General features: G+C 43.5%; 1 protein-coding gene and 2 pseudogenes across 1 annotated transcript; 1 reads left to right on the top strand and 2 right to left on the bottom strand.

The window, feature by feature from the left end:
• Positions 1-3,357: 3,357 nt before the first annotated feature.
• Positions 3,358-5,122, bottom strand: LOC137234825 (protein shuttle craft-like; annotated as a pseudogene).
• Positions 5,123-6,620: 1,498 nt separating this feature from the next.
• On the bottom strand, positions 6,621-8,950 carry LOC137234824 (protein shuttle craft-like; the record flags this gene model as incomplete). Its single annotated transcript, XM_067758208.1, is given in 2 exon segments — positions 6,621-7,521; positions 7,523-8,950. Coding segments are annotated over 2 exon segments (2,310 nt in total), but the record flags the coding sequence as incomplete, so codon positions are not given.
• A 17-nt stretch (positions 8,951-8,967) lies between these two features.
• LOC137234823 (protein shuttle craft-like) lies at positions 8,968-12,551 on the top strand (annotated as a pseudogene).
• Positions 12,552-19,971: the final 7,420 nt, after the last annotated feature.

The raw sequence follows: 19,971 nt of genomic DNA, 5'->3' as shown, positions 1-19,971 counted from the left end.
GGAAGGAGAAGGGACACCTGATCCAGAACACAGCATGCGACTACCTCCGTGCGATACGGATGTATTCAAAGGTGACTACCTCTCCTGGCCAACGTTCCGTGACATGTTCACGGCAATATACATACGGAATAAGCGCCTCACTCCAGTTGAGAAGTTATTTCACCTCAACCAAAAAACGCAGGGTGAGGCAAGGGATATAGTTAAAAAATGCCCCCTTACAAACGATGGGTTTGACACAGCGTGGAAGATTTTGGGGAAAGATATGAGAATAAACGAATTCTCGTCAATACCCAATTAAAAATATTATTCAATCTTGAAAGCGTAGAAAGTGAGTGTGGCACCGCAATTAAAACACTTCAGCGGGAAATGAATAACTGCATCTCAGCTCTAAAAGCTCATCAAATTGAAATAGGCAATTGGGATGCGATATTCACATATCTATGCTCCACCAAACTACCCGAAAGTACGCTAGCTTTATGGGAACAGACCATAGAGAATAAAACTGAAATATCGAAATGGGAAGATATGGATAAATTTTTATCGAATAGGTTCCAGACCTTGGAAACAGTCTCGGTATTAACAGGTAGCAAAAATACCAAAGCTCCCAAACAACCACCACCCAAACATAATAATGATTCGTCTCAAAAGAAAGTAGGCGCCTACCAAGCAAATGTAGCTAGAAACACTTGCAGATGCTGTAAGAAAAATAACCACAAGCTGTCACAATGCCAAAGCTTCTAACGGCTCTCTGTCGTAGACAGAGTGGCGTTTATAAAAGACAGTAGGGGGTGTCTGAATTGCCTCTCAGCGAAACACACAGTATCCAAATGTACGTGCTCTTTTAATTGTAGCATTTGCCATCTCAGGCATCATACACTCCTGCATATTCAACAAAATGCGGGCACGAGTGCAAGACCAACCACAACCCAACAAGCACAGTTAGATCAAAGACCATCTACTTCGGCACAGGCTCAGGCCCAACGTCAGTTTGCCACGGCAAATAATCAACCAACTAACTTCAATTCCTGTTTTGCGAATACAAGCAAAGGGGTTCTATTAGGCACTGCGCAAGTCAATATATTTTATAACAATGAACACTTTTCGGCCCGCGCCCTAATAGACTCCGGATCAGAGTGCTCGTTCATTTCGGAACGACTTAAAAGAAGGATAAATTTGCCCTGTCGGAAGCTAAATGCACAAGTGTCAGGGATAAACAACACGGTGTCAGCCCAAGTGAAAGAGGCATGCTTCATTCAGTTGCGGTCATTAATAAACCCGAATGTACGCATACACACTACAGCATTGGTTTTAGCCCAGCTCACCGGCAATCTGCCAACCTGTCAAATTGACCCCATGACACACCAAGTTTTCCCGGACTTGGTGCTAGCAGATCGGAGGTTCTTTGTAAATGAACAAGTAGATCTTATTCTGGGTGGGGATATTTACGCACAGATAATGCTAGGCGGTATACGAAAAAATGTTTTAGGCACCCTCCTTGCGCAGGAAACAGTATTTGGCTGGATATTAACTGGCCAAACGGAAACGGCCAGCCCAGCCGGCAGGTGCGTGTCGTTTTTTAATGAGGTATCACTGGATAAACAAATAGCGTAATTTTGGGAACTGGAAGACATTCCCAAAAACCATATTTATACCAAAGACGAAAATTACTGCGAGGAGTTGTATCAAAAAACCACCAAAAGAAATGAGGATGGCAAATATATCGTGTCTTTGCCTTTTAAGCAGGATTTTAAAAAGGGTATCTCATCAGGACCGTCGCTAAAGAGCGCGTGCTCACAATTTTTCAGAAATGAAACCCGGTTAGCGAAAAATCCCGAATTGCAGACAGAATATAACCGAGTCGTATCAGAATATGAAACGTTAGCTCATATGGCACGAGTAGAAGAGCGTGTTCCGGCAGATACATGCGATACCTATTTTTTACCCCATCACGCAGTCATTAAGGAAGAAAGCACCACCACTAAAGTGAGAGTTGTTTTTAACGCCTCCTGTCCCACTGCTAATGGAATCAGTTTAAATGATGTCCTTCATTCAGGCCCAGTCCTTCAGAGTGATCTAACAATTCTCATACTCCGTTGGAGATTGTTCCGATACGTATTCAAAGTGACATCGAAAAGATGTACCGGCAGATATTGCTAGAGCCCAGGGACACCAGGTATCAACGCATCGTCTTCAGGTCATCCACCAGCGAACCCATCAGCATATACGAATTGAAGACGGTGACCTTCGGAGTAAACTGCGCGCCCTACCTGGCCATAAGGACCCTTCTTCAACTAGCAGAGGACGTCGAGGAAACCTATCCCATCGCATCGGACATCCTACGACAGTTTATGTATGTCGACGACGTTTTAGCGGGCGGACACACCATTGCCACCGCCACGAAGGCAAGGGACGAAATCCAAGCGGCATTACAATCAGCCGGCTTCTCCCTCAGGAAGTGGACTTCCAATTGCGACCAACTACTGGAAGGTATTCCAAGATCGCATTTATTAAACGAAAATTTTTTAAATTTTGAAGATGCTAGCATGGTTAAAGCGTTAGGAATCAGATGGAATGCCCACTCTGACTATTTCTATTTTTCTGCAAAACCCATCGATAACCAAGTCGTGTTCACAAAGAGAACAATATTATCTGCTATAGCAAAATTATGTGATCCGCTAGGTTGGCTAGGGCCATTTATTATTACCTCGAAAATCATTATGCAAGGTATTTGGCTGGAAGGCACGGGCTGGGACGAAGCCGTGTCTCCCGCGATATTAGATAGATGGCATGATTTTTTAGAAAGCTACAGACATATTGAAAGCATTCGTATACCACGTTGGGTACAGTTTTCCCCGGTAGCGAGCAGCGAACTACATGGCTTCTGCGATGCTTCCGAGAAAGCATACGCAGCCGCAATTTACCTGAGGGTACAAGTTGATAATCATGTGTTCGTAAATCTGCTCTACGCAAAAACCCGGGTAGCCCCGGTGAAGACTATATCCCTGCCCCGCCTTGAACTATGTGGTGCGGTCCTGCTAGCAGAAATAGTACAGTCAGTCGCGAAAAATCTTAATTTTAACAACCCTACAACCTATCTATGGACGGATTCGACAATCGTCCTTGCATGGATTCGCAAGCCCCCATGCTCTTGGTACACTTTCGTTGCCCATAGGGTGACGAAAATAATCGACAAAGTAGGGAAAGCAAACTGGCTTCATGTCGACTCGGCATCAAACCCGGCAGATCTCGCAAGTAGAGGTATACCCGCTGAAGATCTTATAAACAAAGCCCTGTGGTGGGAGGGCCCGTCTTGGCTTCATGAAGATAGTTCAAATTGGCCTACCCAAGAAACAAAATTTCTATCTCTTAATGCCCCAGGCATTGTTGCTTGGCACCGGTACGCGACGTTGTCCGGATTCCCGTTGCATAACCTCCATGATGCTGGCGGCAGGTAACCAGGATCTTTCTTTATAGGCAGTAGCTACCACATTACGATTGGGCTCTGCATCATAGGCAACTGATTCGACGCCAAATAATTCACACATTTCATGTACCAATTGACGTTTCTCACGATTCATGACATGTCTTTATACATTTATGACGTCCACACAACAACGCCTTACCACATGCCAAACCACAACCGAAACTCTCCTGCGAGCATGGAATTGTCTTACGCTGTTCATGTTGACCAAGTTGACCATTTGGTAGTGAACATCATGCACGGTGGACAGTCAGCTGCTGAATGGCAATTGTGCTGAGGTGGATGTTGACAGGGATGAGAACGCGAGCAAGGACGCTTGCAAGCCGGCCGCTTGGTGCCACAAGGTACTGGCGGATAGATGACTTCAGCGCCACATTCACAATATAACTCATCGAATGAAGAACGATAGCATGGCGGACAATTACCACGGTGACAGGGTTGGTCACATTTATGTTTACCGCAGGACAGTGTATAATTGCATGGTAATGGACAAATATGATCGATATCAATGCAACATTCCTGATTGCATTTGTGTTTACCACATGAACGTTTCTTAACACAGCGCTTCTTGCAGCGTGCATCATCAGCACGTGTTGATAGTTGACGACATTTGATTAGTTGATCCATATGACCGCAATGACATTTAACCGCGGTTTGTTTGTTACATGGTGGGCAATTTCCTAAGTGGCATTTGCTGGTACAATGATGAGGATGTGTGGGCTTGCCGCAACGTAATGTCTTACCGCATACGCCCTCACAAACTGGTATAGGATCTAAACAAGATTTTCTTTGCCCAGCGACGATTGGAATTTTACCGCATGGGCATGAAGTTACTTCCTCGGGACTCAATTTACATGTACGACATACACCAGGATGGCAACAGTCCCTACACTTGTGATTACCGCAAGTTAGATCTTTACCACACGGCTTTCCACATGAGTAGGTGCGCTTTTCATGTGAATCTCGTGTGCAGGCAACTTGACGCTCTTGTTTTGCGCAATGAAATTGTTGGTCCAATTTTTCTGTGCATGGTGCGCATTTTCCTTCATGACACTTAGCCGGACATGTATGAAGCTCACAATTCAATAATTTTCCGCATACTGAATCGCATTCAATGGGTTCTTTAAGGCAGCATTGCATAGTTTTTGTGGTTTTTCCGCAGCCGCAATCGCGCTTCACATGTGCCTGGCATGGTGGGCATGGTCCGGGATGACATAATAGTGTACAAGCGTGTACACAACCTTCAACGCGACGACAAATATCACCGCACGAATGGGAGATATCATGACGTGTATATGGTGGATTCTTGACTTTTCCACAGAACCAATAATAATCACGTGGCACTTCTTTGACTACATTCTGACAGGCTGGACAACGCCAACCGTCATCTGATTTCGACGAAGAAGCCCATTTGATTATGCACTGTAAATGGAGAATGTGATAGCAATTGTTACAAGACCAAACAGCATGATAGGCTTTGATGGGTTCAACGCAAACCAAGCATTCCAAACGAGGTGTCTCAATATCGCGTATGAGTTTTTCACGCTGTGATAACTTTTCATTTTCTGGGTAGATTTTCTTGGGCGATGGCTTCTTTTCTGGTGATGGAAGTGGACTATCCTTTCCATTATCTGATGAATATTACCTATGACCGTAAAATGACTAGCCAACTGAAGGGGAATGACGAGAGCGTTTTGGCAGGGTGATAGCTGGTGAATGAGATTGGCCTTTATTCGCTGTCTGGGAACACACTTTGTGTTGATTTGGCCATGTTGTGTGAGAAACACAAATTGTGGTGTGTTTGTTTTACCCAAGTGGCCTGCCACCACACGGGACGGTTCGCAATTTAGCTGAAAAGGTGTAAAAACTGCCTGAGCAGTTGCCTTTCCACCATTCAACATTATTTTCGACGTGTATTGTCGATAATGTTGAGATCCGTGGAATTAAGTGTTTTAAATCTCGACCAAATGAATGATTGATCGAGATATGTAATGCGCGACATGTGTGGCGTGTAGCCCGTGTAGCGCACATGAGGACTAATGTCGGCATTGCCATGCATTCACAGTCAGAAATGAAGTGTAGAAATTTGACATTTGCTACACTTTTTCATTTCCTGAATGGAAAAAAAAATGTCATTGATTTTACACGCGGTGGTGAGTGCGGAAGCTCTTGTTTGTAATCTTTTTATTAATCAAATTTTCTCTTCTTTTCCAGGTAACTTAATATGAAATTCGTTTAACAAAAACAACACATTTGATATGGTTGTCCGCAAAGATTTGCAGTTGCATTTTAATTTCCAAAAGTGAAGTAAAATGTAATATTCTGAACTTAAAATTTCAGTCGCGAGACAACGATAAACTACCAAGAAAAATAAAATTACGGACGACGTACAATTACAACGCTATATTATTTTAATTTGCAAACATGCTTTCCACGATATTTTCTGCTCCCGTTTGTGCATAGAGTGGCGAAGTTTATGTTGGAGTTTTCATTTACCATCGTTTAAACTACGCTTTGAAGGAACATCACAAAACACCTATCCTGCAAAGTGTAGCATCGTGAGCTAACACAGTGTTAACTATATATGCCGAATGTGTAAGTCCCTTTGAATCACAAGTTGACCTATTACATAGTGAAGACTTGATGCATTATATATGTGAGAGTCGTATCATCCTAGGTGCATTACAAACAACACAGTCTCCGAGATCGGGGTGAACGATTGGAATTACTCGTAAATAAAACTGAAAACCTAAGCAATAATTCCGGTGCATTCCGTACAGTTTCATGCAATTTGGCACGACAAATGTTCTGGAAGAAGTTGTGCGTTTATATAGTAGTAGCGATTTATCGTCTATGTGATCATAAGTATATTCTGTGGTGGCATGGAAAAATTGTGTTGCGAAGTGAAGTCGAAAAGGTGGCGAATACATAATTAATTATTCGACTTGAATTGATGAATCAACCGATAGTATACATATATGTAAATGCGTATGTGCGCTTCCTTTTTTTTTGGTAAGTTTAATTGTTAGTATATATTGTTGTTGTTGTTGTAGTGTAGTACGGCATACATTCAAACGATTTTCTCAACGTTACACTTGCATGTTTGCATTCGCATTCGCTATACATCAGTTTTTTTTTATATTAGGAAAACAAAATTTCTATCTCTTAATGCCCCAGGCATTGTTGCTTGGCACCGGTACGCGACGTTGTCCGGATTCCCGTTGCATAACCTCCATGATGCTGGCGGCAGGTAACCAGGATCTTTCTTTATAGGCAGTAGCTACCACATTACGATTGGGCTCTGCATCATAGGCAACTGATTCGACGCCAAATAATTCACACATTTCATGTACCAATTGACGTTTCTCACGATTCATTGTGGGAAACGAGTGACTGCGCGATTTTTGTTTGCTCTCCTTAGCAAGTTTGACCAAAGTAATTAGAGCATCATGAATGGATTTCACCAAGGTTGGGTCACGTTTAGCAAAATTACGTATAAGATCAGAATATTTGGTTTGTAGTTTTTGCGGCACATCGGGATTACGAATTTGTAGACCAATAGCAAGGCGGCGATTGCGTTCGAGTACACGGCATTCGTCATTACAATCCAAAGTTTTGTTTGTCTTATTTATTTTAACGGGAGCAAGTATTTCGCTTAATTCCATGTAGTTTCCACGTTGCATTTCGGTCATCGAAGAGGCTAATTGGGCAGTAGCAATGCGACTAAATTCACGTGCCAAATCATGGCATGCACGCATCTGTTTACGGTTTCCACATTCACATTGAACCTCAACCATTTCTTTGCACTATGTATCCGGACAATCTCCATCATGACATGGGGCCATACACTTGTGCCCGCAAGTAGCACGTGATTTAGTGCAACTTTGCTCGCATATCTCACCAGCTGTCTAGCAAACACCTTCATGACATGTCTTTATACATTTATGACGTCCACACAACAACGCCTTACCACATGCCAAACCACAACCGAAACTCTCCTGCGAGCATGGAATTGTCTTACGCTGTTCATGTTGACCAAGTTGACCATTTGGTAGTGAACATCATGCACGGTGGACAGTCAGCTGCTGAATGGCAATTGTGCTGAGGTGGATGTTGACAGGGATGAGAACGCGAGCAAGGACGCTTGCAAGCCGGCCGCTTGGTGCCACAAGGTACTGGCGGATAGATGACTTCAGCGCCACATTCACAATATAACTCATCGAATGAAGAACGATAGCATGGCGGACAATTACCACGGTGACAGGGTTGGTCACATTTATGTTTACCGCAGGACAGTGTATAATTGCATGGTAATGGACAAATATGATCGATATCAATGCAACATTCCTGATTGCATTTGTGTTTACCACATGAACGTTTCTTAACACAGCGCTTCTTGCAGCGTGCATCATCAGCACGTGTTGATAGTTGACGACATTTGATTAGTTGATCCATATGACCGCAACAACATTTAACCGCGGTTTGTTTGTTACATGGTGGGCAATTTCCTAAGTGGCATTTGCTAGTACAATGATGAGGATGTGCGGGCTTGCCGCAACGTAATGTCTTACCGCATACGCCCTCACAAACTGGTATAGGATCTAAACAAGATTTTCTTTGACCAGCGACGATTGGAATTTTACCGCATGGGCATGAAGTTACTTCCTCGGGACTCAATTTACATGTACGACATCCACCAGGATGGCAACAGTCCCTACACTTGTGATTACCGCAAGTTAGATCTTTACCGCACGGCTTTCCACATGAGTAGGTGCGCTTTTCATGTGAATCTCGTGTGCAGGCAACTTGACGCTCTTGTTTTGCGCAATGACATTGTTGGTCCACTTTTTCTGTGCATGGTGCGCATTTTCCTTCATGACACTTAGCCGGACATGTATAAAGCTCACAATTCAATAATTTTCCGCATACTGAATCGCATTCAATGGGTTCTTTAAGGCAGCATTGCATAGTTTTTGTGGTTTTTCCGCAGCCGCAATCGCGCTTCACATGTGCCTGGCATGGTGGGCATGGTCCGGGATGACATAATAGTGTACAAGCGTGTACACAACCTTTAACGCGACGACAAATATCACCGCACGAATGGGAGATATCATGACGTGTATATGGTGGATTCTTGACTTTTCCACAGAACCAATAATAATCACGTGACACTTCTTTGACTACATTCTGACAGGCTGGACAACGCCAACCGTCATCTGATTTCGACGAAGAAGCCCATTTGATTATGCACTGTAAATGGAGAATGTGATAGCAATTGTTACAAGACCAAACAGCATGATAGGCTTTGATGGGTTCAACGCAAACCAAGCATTCCAAACGACGTGTCTCAATATCGCGTATGAGTTTTTCACGCTGTGATAACTTTTCATTTTCTGGGTAGATTTTCTTAGGCGATGGCTTCTTTTCTGGTGATGGAAGTGGACTATCCTTTCCATTATCTGATGAATATTACCTATGACCGTAAAATGACTAGTCAACTGACGGGGAATGACGAGAGCGTTTTGGCAGGGTGATAGCTGGTGAATGAGATTGGCCTTTATTCGCTGTCTGGGAACACACTTTGTGTTGATTTGGGCCATGTTGTGTGAGAAACACAAATTGTGGTGTGTTTGTTTTACCACAAGTGGCCTGCCACCACACGGGACGGTTCGCAATTTAGCTGAAAAGGTGTAAAAGACTGCCTGAGCAGTTGCCCAAGAAAATCTACCCAGAAAATGAAAAGTTATCACAGCGTGAAAAACTCATACGCGATATTGAGACACGTCGTTTGGAATGCTTGGTTTGCGTTGAACCCATCAAAGCCTATCATGCTGTTTGGTCTTGTAACAATTGCTATCACATTCTCCATTTACAGTGCATAATCAAATGGGCTTCTTCGTCGAAATCAGATGACGGTTGGCGTTGTCCAGCCTGTCAGAATGTAGTCAAAGAAGTGCCACGTTGTTGTTGTTGTTGTAGCAGTGCTTTGCCCCACCTAACAGACGCGACCGATCACAAACTGTCATCAATATCCTCCAACGGGAGTCCAAGGAAACTTGCTGTTTCAACAGGGGTGGACCATAGGGAAAAGGGGTGTTAGAGGCGTTGGTTCCACATTAAAATTAAAGAGATGGTTGGTGTCATGTGGGGACACATTGCAAGCGGGGCATACATTTTGTATGTCGGGGTTGATTCTGGATAGGTAAGAGTTTAACCTGTTACAGTATCCAGAACGAAGTTGAGCCAGAGTGACACGCGTTTCCCTGGGGAGTATGCGTTCCTCTTCCGCAAGTTTTGGATACTTTACTTTGAGTACTGGTTTCACCGGGCAATTCCCGGCATAAAGGTCCGACGCCTGTTTGTGGAGTTCACCAAGGATCTGCTTATGTTTTTTCGCTACATACGGCTGTGTTCTCAGATGCCGTATTTCCTCAAAATGCTTACGGGGATGACTCCTTAACCCCCTAGGCGGTGCTGGCTCGTCAATCAGATGTCTGTTGGGATGCCCAGGTTTCTGGGTATTCAACAGGAACTGTTTGGTCAGCATCTCGTTTCTTTCCCTGATGGGGAGTATTCTCGCCTCATTATGTAGATGGTGTTCTGGGGACATAAGAAGACAGCCCGTGGCAATTCTGAGAGCAGTATTTTGGCAGGCCTATAGCTTCTTCCAGTGGGTAATTTTTAGGCTTGGCGACCATATGGGTGACGCGTAGCACGTATTCGGCTGGCTAATTGCTTTGTATGTAGTCATGAGCGTTTCTCTATCTTTTCCCCAGGTACTGCCAGCAAGGGATTTGAGGATTTTGTTACGGCTCTGAATTCTCGGAACAATTGCGGCTGCGTGCTCACCAAAATTTAGATCCTGATCAAACGTCACACCCAAGATTTTGGGGTGTAGGACAGTCGGTAGCGTAGAGCCATCGACATGGATGTTCAAAATGGTCGACATTTGGGACGTCCATGTTGTAAATAAGGTCGCGGAAGATTTAGTCGGTGATAATGCCAGGTTTCGCGAGGCGAAAAAACTGGAGAGATCAGGGAGGTAGCCGTTTATTTTATTGCATAGCTCATCGATCGATGAGAAGTGCCACGTGATTATTATTGGTTCTGTGGAAAAGTCAAGAATCCACCATATACACGTCATGATATCTCCCATTCGTGCGTGTACACGCTTGTACACTATTATGTCATCCCGGACCATGCCCACCATGCCAGGCACATGTGAAGCGCGATTGCGGCTGCGGAAAAACCACAAAAACTATGCAATGCTGCCTTAAAGAACCCATTGAATGCGATTCAGTATGCGGAAAATTATTGAATTGTGAGCTTCATACATGTCCGGCTAAGTGTCATGAAGGAAAATGCGCACCATGCACAGAAAATGTGGACCAACAATGTCATTGCGCAAAACAAGAGCGTCAAGTTGCCTGCACACGAGATTCACATGAAAAGCGCACCTACTCATGTGGAAAGCCGTGTGGTAAAGATCTAACTTGCGGTAATCACAAGTGTAGGGACTGTTGCCGTCCTGGTGGATGTCGTACATGTAAATTGAGTCCCGAGGAAGTAACTTCATGCCCATGCGGTAAAATTCCAATCGTCGCTGGTTAAAGAAAATCTTGTTTAGATCCTATACCAGTTTGTGAGGGCGTATGCGGTAAGACATTACGTTGCGGCAAGCCCGCACATCCTCATCATTGTACTAGCAAATGCCACTTAGGAAATTGCCCACCATGTAACAAACAAACCGCGGTTAAATGTCGTTGCGGTCATATGGATCAACTAATCAAATGTCGTCAACTATCAACACGTGCTGATGATGCACGCTGCAAGAAGCGCTGTGTTAAGAAACGTTCATGTGGTAAACACAAATGCAATCAGGAATGTTGCATTGATATCGATCATATTTGTCCATTACCATGCAATTATACACTGTCCTGCGGTAAACATAAATGTGACCAACCCTGTCACCGTGGTAATTGTCCGCCATGCTATCGGTCTTCATTCGATGAGTTATATTGTGAATGTGGCGCTGAAGTCATCTTTCCGCCAGTACCTTGTGGCACCAAGCGGCCGGCTTGCAAGCGTCCTTGCTCGCGTTCTCATCCCTGTCAACATCCACCTCAGCACAATTGCCATTCAGCAGCTGACTGTCCACCGTGCATGATGTTCACTACCAAATGGTCAACTTGGTCAACATGAACAGCGTAAGACAATTCCATGCTCGCAAGAGAGTTTCGGTTGTGGTTTGGCATGTGGTAAGGCGTTGTTGTGTGGACGTCATAAATGTATAAAGACATGTCATGAAGGTGTTTGCTAGACAGCTGGTGAGATATGCGAGCAAAGTTGCACTAAATCACGTGCTACTTGCGGGCACAAGTGTATGGCCCCATGTCATGATGGAGATTGTCCGGATACACAGTGCAAAGAAATGGTTGAGGTTCAATGTGAATGTGGAAACCGTAAACAGATGCGTGCATGCCATGATTTGGCACGTGAATTTAGTCGCATTGCTACTGCCCAATTAGCCTCTTCAATGGCCGAAATGCAACGTGGAAACTACATGGAATTAAGCGAAATACTTGCTCCCGTTAAAATAAATAAGACAAACAAAACTTTGGATTGTAATGACGAATGCCGTGTACTCGAATGCAATCGCCGCCTTGCTATTGGTCTACAAATTCGTAATCCCGATGTGCCGCAAAAACTACAAACCAAATATTCTGATCTTATACGTAATTTTGCTAAACGTGACCCAACCTTGGTGAAATCCATTCATGATGCTCTAACTACTTTGGTCAAACTTGCTAAGGAGAGCAAACAAAAATCGCGCAGTCACTCGTTTCCCACAATGAATCGTGAGAAACGTCAATTGGTACATGAAATGTGTGAATTATTTGGCGTCGAATCAGTTGCCTATGATGCAGAGCCCAATCGTAATGTGGTAGCTACTGCCTATAAAGAAAGATCCTGGTTACCTGCCGCCAGCATCATGGAGGTTATACAACGGGAATCCGGACAATGTCGCGTACCGGTGCCAAGCAACAATGCCTGGGGCATTAAGAGATAGAAATTTTGTTTTCCTAATATAAAAAAAAACTGATGTATAGCGAATGCGAATGCAAACATGCAAGTGTAACGTTGAGAAAATCGTTTGAATGTATGCCGTACTACACTACAACAACAACAACAATATACACTAACAATTAAACTTACCAAAAAAAAAGGAAGCGCACATACGCATTTACATATATGTATACTATCGGTTGATTCATCAATTCAAGTCGAATAATTAATTCTGTATTCGCCACCTTTTCGACTTCACTTCGCAACACAATTTTTCCATGCCACCACAGAATATACTTATGATCACATAGACGATAAAGCGCTACTACTATATAAACGCACAACTTCTTCCAGAACATTTGTCGTGCCAAATTGCATGAAACTGTACGGAATGCACCGGAATTATTGCTTAGGTTTTCAGTTTTATTTACGAGTAATTCCAACCGTTCACCCCGATCTCGGAGACTGTGTTGTTTGTAATGCACCTAGGATGATACGACTCTCACATATATAATGCATCAAGTCTTCACTATGTAATAGGTCAACTTGTGATTCAAAGGGACTTACACATTCGGCATATTTAGCCAACACTGTGTTAGCTCACGATGCTACACTTTGCAGGATAGGTGTTTTGTGATGTTCCTTCAAAGCGTAGTTTAAACGATGGTAAATGAAAACTCCAACATAAACTTCGCCACTCTATGCACAAACGGGAGCAGAAAATATCGTGGAAAGCATGTTTGCAAATTAAAATAATATAGCGTTGTAATTGTACGTCGTCCGTAATTTTATTTTTCTTGGTAGTTTATCGTTGTCTCGCGACTGAAATTTTAAGTTCAGAATATTACATTTTACTTCACTTTTGGAAATTAAAATGCAACTGCAAATCTTTGCGGACAACCTTATCAAATGTGTTGTTTTTGTTAAACGAATTTCATATTAAGTTACCTGGAAAAGAAGAGAAAATTTGATTAATAAAAAGATTACAAACAAGAGCTTCCGTACTCACCACCGCGTGTAAAATCAATGACATTTTTTTTCCATTCAGGAAATGAAAAAGTGTAGCAAATGTCAAATTTCTACACTTCATTTCTGACTGTGAATGCATGGCAATGCCGACATTAGTCTACATGTGCGCTACACGGGCTACACGCAACACATGTCGGGCATTACATATCTCGATCAATCATTCATTTGGTCGAGATTTAAAACACTTAATTCCACGGATCTCAACATTATCGACAATACACGTCGAAAATAATGTTGAATGGTGGAAAGGCAACTGCTCAGGCAGTCTTTTACACCTTTTCAGCTAAATTGCGAACCGTCCCGTGTGGTGGCAGGCCACTTGTGGTAAAACAAACACACCACAATTTGTGTTTCTCACACAACATGGCCCAAATCAACACAAAGAGTGTTCCCAGACAGCGAATAAAGGCCAATCTCATTCACCAGCTATCACCCTGGCAAAACGCTCTCGTCATTCCCCGTCAGTTGACTAGTCATTTTACGGTCATAGGTTATATTCATAGTCATATGTACATGGGCGTGGGTAAGTTTGTGAACAAATTTTTTGTAAGGAATGTCCACACAACAATCCAGCAAAGTTTTGCACCTTGGTTGGTGGGAGCCCAGGGGGTTTATAGTAAGCATCACCACCATTTATAGCAAGTTTCTGCAATATAAAACACACTAGGGGACACAAAGATAACTCCAAATTTTGAAAAATTTTATAAGTCAAAGTTTTGAGGTAATCTCGTCACTCAGCCACAACCAGATATGTTCTTTTGAAAAATAATCAATACATACATATATAATATGACTTAATGAGTCTAATTGCAGGCATCATGACCCGCTACGGCCAATTGCGCAAGGTATATGAGAAAAAGGCCAGCTATTTCAAGGTCCCATGCCATTTGTGTTCGGCTAGGCATCCGATCCGTTTATGCCCAGTTTACCGTTCAAAGACGCCTGAGGAACGGATGCGCGAAGCTCTTCTGGGCAATTATTGTGGCAATTGCCTCTCCATGGCGCATCGCACGGCTGGTTGCACAAGCAACGGGAGATGTCGGCGATGTGGCGAGAAACACCACACCACCCTTCACGTGGATGAGCAAGCCAAAGCCTCACGTGAGCCGTATAAGCCGTGGAGCGTACAGGTAGAGGAGGAAGAACGCGAGAACCTCGAAGGGGCGTTATCACTATACGCCTCCGATATTGAGGCGGAGGAGATGGAACGAGAAACCACGGAGAGGGACATCTATTCTCAACCGGCCAGCATGGTCCAAGAGAGATCGGAACCACTGCCTTTCCGACTCTCCGATAGATCGGGACCACTGCCCTTCCGACTATCAGGGGGATCGGAACCACGGCTCTTCCGACCCCTGCTACAACATGAGCGCCAACAGTCGAAAAGAACCCCTCACCGTCGTCGCCGACAACGACAACGCCCCCAGCTGACCAGCAACAACACAAATCGCCGTCACGAAGCCATCACGACTAGCCTGCCTCGCTCTACGTCAACCGCCGCCGATTCTCGAGGTGTCATTGCCACTCGCCAGCTAAGGACGCCGCTAACGTTCCGCAGTGGACGTACAAGGCTGGACCCCATCGCTGGACCGGTACTGCGGCCCATGATCTCGCTTTCGCCGACCGCTATCGTCAAAATAGAAGCTGGAGGACGACTACATCTGGTGCGAGCATTGATCGATGTTTGTTCACCGTCAACCGTCATATCGGCCGACTTGGTCCGGGATCTGCGGCTGGACGAAACTCGAGTGGGTAGCCAGACAGGCTGTGTGGTGTGTCTGCGGGGGAAGCACGGCGATAACAAACGCATTGCGACCCATGCCGTCGTCACGCCACATTTCCACCGAGTAGCGCCTAGTCACAGCCTGGATCCAGCTATCGCGGCTATGTATACACACATCTGTCTCGCCGATCCCAAATTCTACGCCGCGTCGCCAGTACGCCTAGTTCTCGGGGCAGACGTATATGCCGACATTATGCTGAATCAAGTTCTGCCAGCGTCATTCGGCCCGCTCTTGGCGCAAAGCACGATATTCAGCTTCGTGCTCTCTGGAGTATCCAGAGCCTAAAGGGTCGCAGATAAATAAAAAAAAAAAATGAATTTTGAATTTGCCTTTAAATTCTGAATTTTGTAATAAAGAATATGTTATACTTTGAACTCATGCGTACAGTATGTCCATGCACAAATTTCTCATCTTTCTCCCTCTAGATGTTGTCTACTCTAGCAGCAGGGCAAGGCGACGTTGCGTACCGCAAGGGGGCCGGCATGTTTAGGCCAGCAGGCTAACCCCAAAGGAAAATTAAGGGCCGGCCACCCTAATGCAATTTAATACAAAACCGCTTATTTCTTACGGCCGTTAGCACTTATACTAAAAGAAAAAGTGACGTTTCGTTAAGTTACCCCGCCAAAGGCCTGTTAGCTTTGGGGGTAAACGGAATGCGTGAAAAGGAAACTCTTTCACTTGGATTGAAGCAGCTATAGTATACGCACGCGCGAACGTCTTGAAGCCGTAAGTTCAAAAACTACATAAAACGTCACACAGCCAGAACGCAGAGTACCCGCATATATTAAAAGGTAAAACTGTAGCAATTGCATGTTTGCTTTTTAAACTCTAGTTCTCATTTTTTCTATTGCACATCCTTTGAAATAAAATACTAGTGTAATTTTTAATATCAATCATTTCCTTTTATTTCTAACCCCCCTGAGAGAAACTAATCTGGAAGCCGCCAGCTTACGTTTTCAGTGTTTGTACGATATGGGTACTATAGGTGGACGCCTTTTCGGCATATCGCCATAAAGGTGGACCAGGGGTGACTCTAGAATGTGTTTACGATATGGGTATCAAATGAAAGGTGTTAATGAGTATTTTAAAAGGGAGTGGGACTTATTTCTATAGGCGGACGCCTTTTCGAGATATCGGCATAATGGTGGACCAGGGGTGACTCTAGATTGTGTTTGTAGGATATGGGTATCAAATGAAAGGTGCTAATGAGTATTTTAAAGGAAGTGGGCCTTAGTTCTATAGGTGGAAGCCTTTTCGAGATATCGCCATAAAGGTGGGCCAGAGGTGACTCTAGAATGCGTTTGTACGATATGGGTATCAAATGAAACGTTTAATGAGTATTTTAAAAGGGATTGGGCTTTATTTCTATAGGTGGATGCCTTTTCGAGATATGCCCATAAAGTGGACCAGGGGTGACTCTAGAATGTGTTTGTATGATATGGGTATCAAATGAAAGGTGTTAATGAGTATTTTAAAAGGGAATGGGCCTTAGTTCTATAGGTGGACGCCTTTTCGAGATACCGCCATAAAGGTGGACCAGGGGTGACTCTAGAATGCGTTTGTATGATATGGGTATCAAATGAAAGGTGTTAATGAGTATTTTAAAAGGGAGAGGCCCTTAGTTCTATAGGTGGACGCCTTTTCGAGATATGCCTATAAAGTCGACCAGGGGCGACTCTAGAATGTGTTTGTACGATACGGGTATCAAATAAAAGGTGTTAATGAGTATTTTAAAAGGGAGTGGGCCTTAGTTCTATAGGTGGATGCCTTTTCGAGATATCGCCATGAAGGTGGGCCAGGGGTTGACTCACCAATGTGTTTGCGGTATGGGTATTAAATGAAAGGTGATAATCAGTATTTTAAAAGGGAGTGGGCCTTAGTTCTGTAGGTGGACGCCTTTTCGAGATATCGCCATAAAGTTGAACCAGGGGTGACTCTAGAATGTGTTTACGATATGGGTATCAAATGAAAGGTGTTAATGAGTATTTTAAAAGGGATTGGGCCTTAGTTCTATAGGTGGACGCCTTTTCGAGATATCGCCATAAAGGTGAACCAGGGGAGACTCTAGAATGCGTTTGTACGATATGGGTATAAAACGAAATGGGTTAATGAATATTTTAAAAGGGAGTGGGCCTTAGTTCTATAGCTGGACGCCTTTTCGACATATCGCCATATAAGTGGACCAGGGGTGACTCTAGAATGTGTTTACGATATGGGTATCAAATGAAAGGAGTTAATGAGTATTTTAAAATGGAGTGGGCCTTAGTTCTATAGCTGGACGCCTTTTCGACATATCGCCATAAAAGTGGACCAGGGGTGACTCTAGAACGCCTTTTCGAGATATCGCCATAAAGGTGAACCAGGGGAGACTCTAGAATGCGTTTGTACGATATGGGTATAAAATGAAATGGGTTAATGAGTATTTTAAAAGGGAGTGGGCCTTAGTTCTATAGCTGGATGCCTTTTCGACATATCGCCATAAAAGTGGACCAGGGGTGACTCTAGAATGTGTTTACGATATGGGTATCAAATGAAAGGAGTTAATGAGTATTTTAAAAGGGAGTGGGCCTTAGTTCTATAGCTGGACGCCTTTTCGACATATCGCCATAAAAGTGGACCAGGGGTGACTCTAGAATGTGTTTACGATATGGGTATCAAATGAAAGGAGTTAATGAGTATTTTAAAAGGGAGTGGGCCTTAGTTCTAAAGGTGGACGCCTTTTCGAGATATCGCCATATAGGTGAACCAGGGGAGACTCTAGAATGCGTTTGTATGATATGGGTATAAAATGAAATGGGTTAATGAGTATTTTAAAAGGGAGTGGGCCTTAGTTATATAGCTGGACGCCTTTTCGACATATCGCCATAAAAGTGGACCAGGGGTGACTCTAGAATGTGTTTACGATATGGGATCAAATGAAAGATGTTAATGAGTATTTTAGAAGGGAGTAGACCTTATTTATATAAGTGGACGCCTTTTAGAGATATCGCAATAAAGGTGGACCAGGGGTGACTCTAGAATGTGTTTGTACGATGTGGGTGCTATAGATGGACGCCTTTTCGACATATCCCCATAAAGGTGGACCAGGGGTGACTCTAGAATGTGTTTACGATATGGATATAAATTAAAGGTGTTAATGAGTATTTTAAATGGGTGTGGGCCTTAGTTCTAAAAATGGACGCCTTTTCCAGATATCGCCATAAAGGTGGACCAGGGGTGGCTCTAGAATGCGTTTGTACGATATGGGTATAAAATGAAATGGGTTAATGATTATTTAAAAGAAAGTGGGCCTTAGTTCTAAAGGTGGATGCCTTTTCGAGATACCGCCATAAAGGTGGACCAGGGGTGACTCTAGAATGTGTTTACGATATGGGTATCAAATAAAAGATGTTAATGAGTATTTTAAAAGGGAGTGGACCTTATTTCTATAAGTGGACGCCTTTTTGAGATATCGCCATAAAGGTGGACCAGGGGTAACTCTAGAATGTGTTTGTACGATATGGGTACTATAGGTGGAAGCCTTTTCGGCATATCGCCATAAAGGTGGACCAGGGGTGACTCTAGAATGTGTTTACGATATGGGTATCAAATGAAAGTGTTAATGAGTATTTTAAAAGGCAGTGGTACTTATTTCTATAGGCGGACGCCTTTTCGAGATATCGGCATAATGGTGGACCAGGGGTGACTCTAGAATGCGTTTGTACGAAATGGGTATCAAATGAAACGTTTAATGAGTATTTTAAAAGGGATTGGACTTTATTTCTATAGGTGGATGCCTTTTCGAGATATGCCCATAAAGTGGACCAGGGGTGACTCTAGAATGTGTTTGTATGATATGGGTATCAAATGAAAGGTGTTAATGAGTATTTTAAAAGGGAATGGGGCTTAGTTCTATAGGTGGACGCCTTTTCCAGATACCGCCATAAAGGTGTACCAGGGGTGAATCTAGAATGCGTTTGTATGATATGGGTATCAAATGAAAGGTGTTAATGAGTATTTTAAAAGGGAGTGGCCCTTAGTTCTATAGGTGGATGCCTTTTCGAGATATGCCCATAAAGTCGACCAGGGGCGACTCTAGAATGTGTTTACGATATGGGTATCAAATGAAAGGAGTTAATGAGTATTTTGAAAGGTAGTGGGCCTTAGTTCTATAACTGGACGCCTTTTCGACATATCGCCATAAAAGTGGACCAGGGGTGACTCTAGAATGTGTTTACGATATGGGATCAAATGAAAGATGTTAATGAGTATTTTAGAAGGGAGTAGACCTTATTTATATAAGTGGACGCCTTTTCGAGATATCTCCATAAAGGTGGGTACTATAGATGGACGCCTTTTCGACATATCGCCATAAAGGTGGACCAGGGGTGACTCTAGAATGTGTTGTACGATATGCGTATCAAACGAAGGGTGTTAATGAGCATTTTAAAAGGGAGTGGGCCTTAGTTCTAAAGGTGGACGCCTTTTCGAGATATCGCCATAAAGGTGAACCAGGGGAGACTCTAGAATGCGTTTGTACGATATGGGTATAAAATGAAATGGGTTAATGACTATTTTAAAAGGGAGTGGGCCTTAGTTATATAGCTGGACGCCTTTTCGACATATCGCCAT

This window comes from Eurosta solidaginis, chromosome X (genome assembly GCF_040869045.1).
Source record: "Eurosta solidaginis isolate ZX-2024a chromosome X, ASM4086904v1, whole genome shotgun sequence".
Lineage (NCBI taxonomy): Eukaryota > Metazoa > Arthropoda > Insecta > Diptera > Tephritidae > Eurosta > Eurosta solidaginis.
The sequence above is the reverse complement of the archived record's forward strand: the minus strand, read 5'-3'. Positions and strand labels throughout refer to the sequence as shown.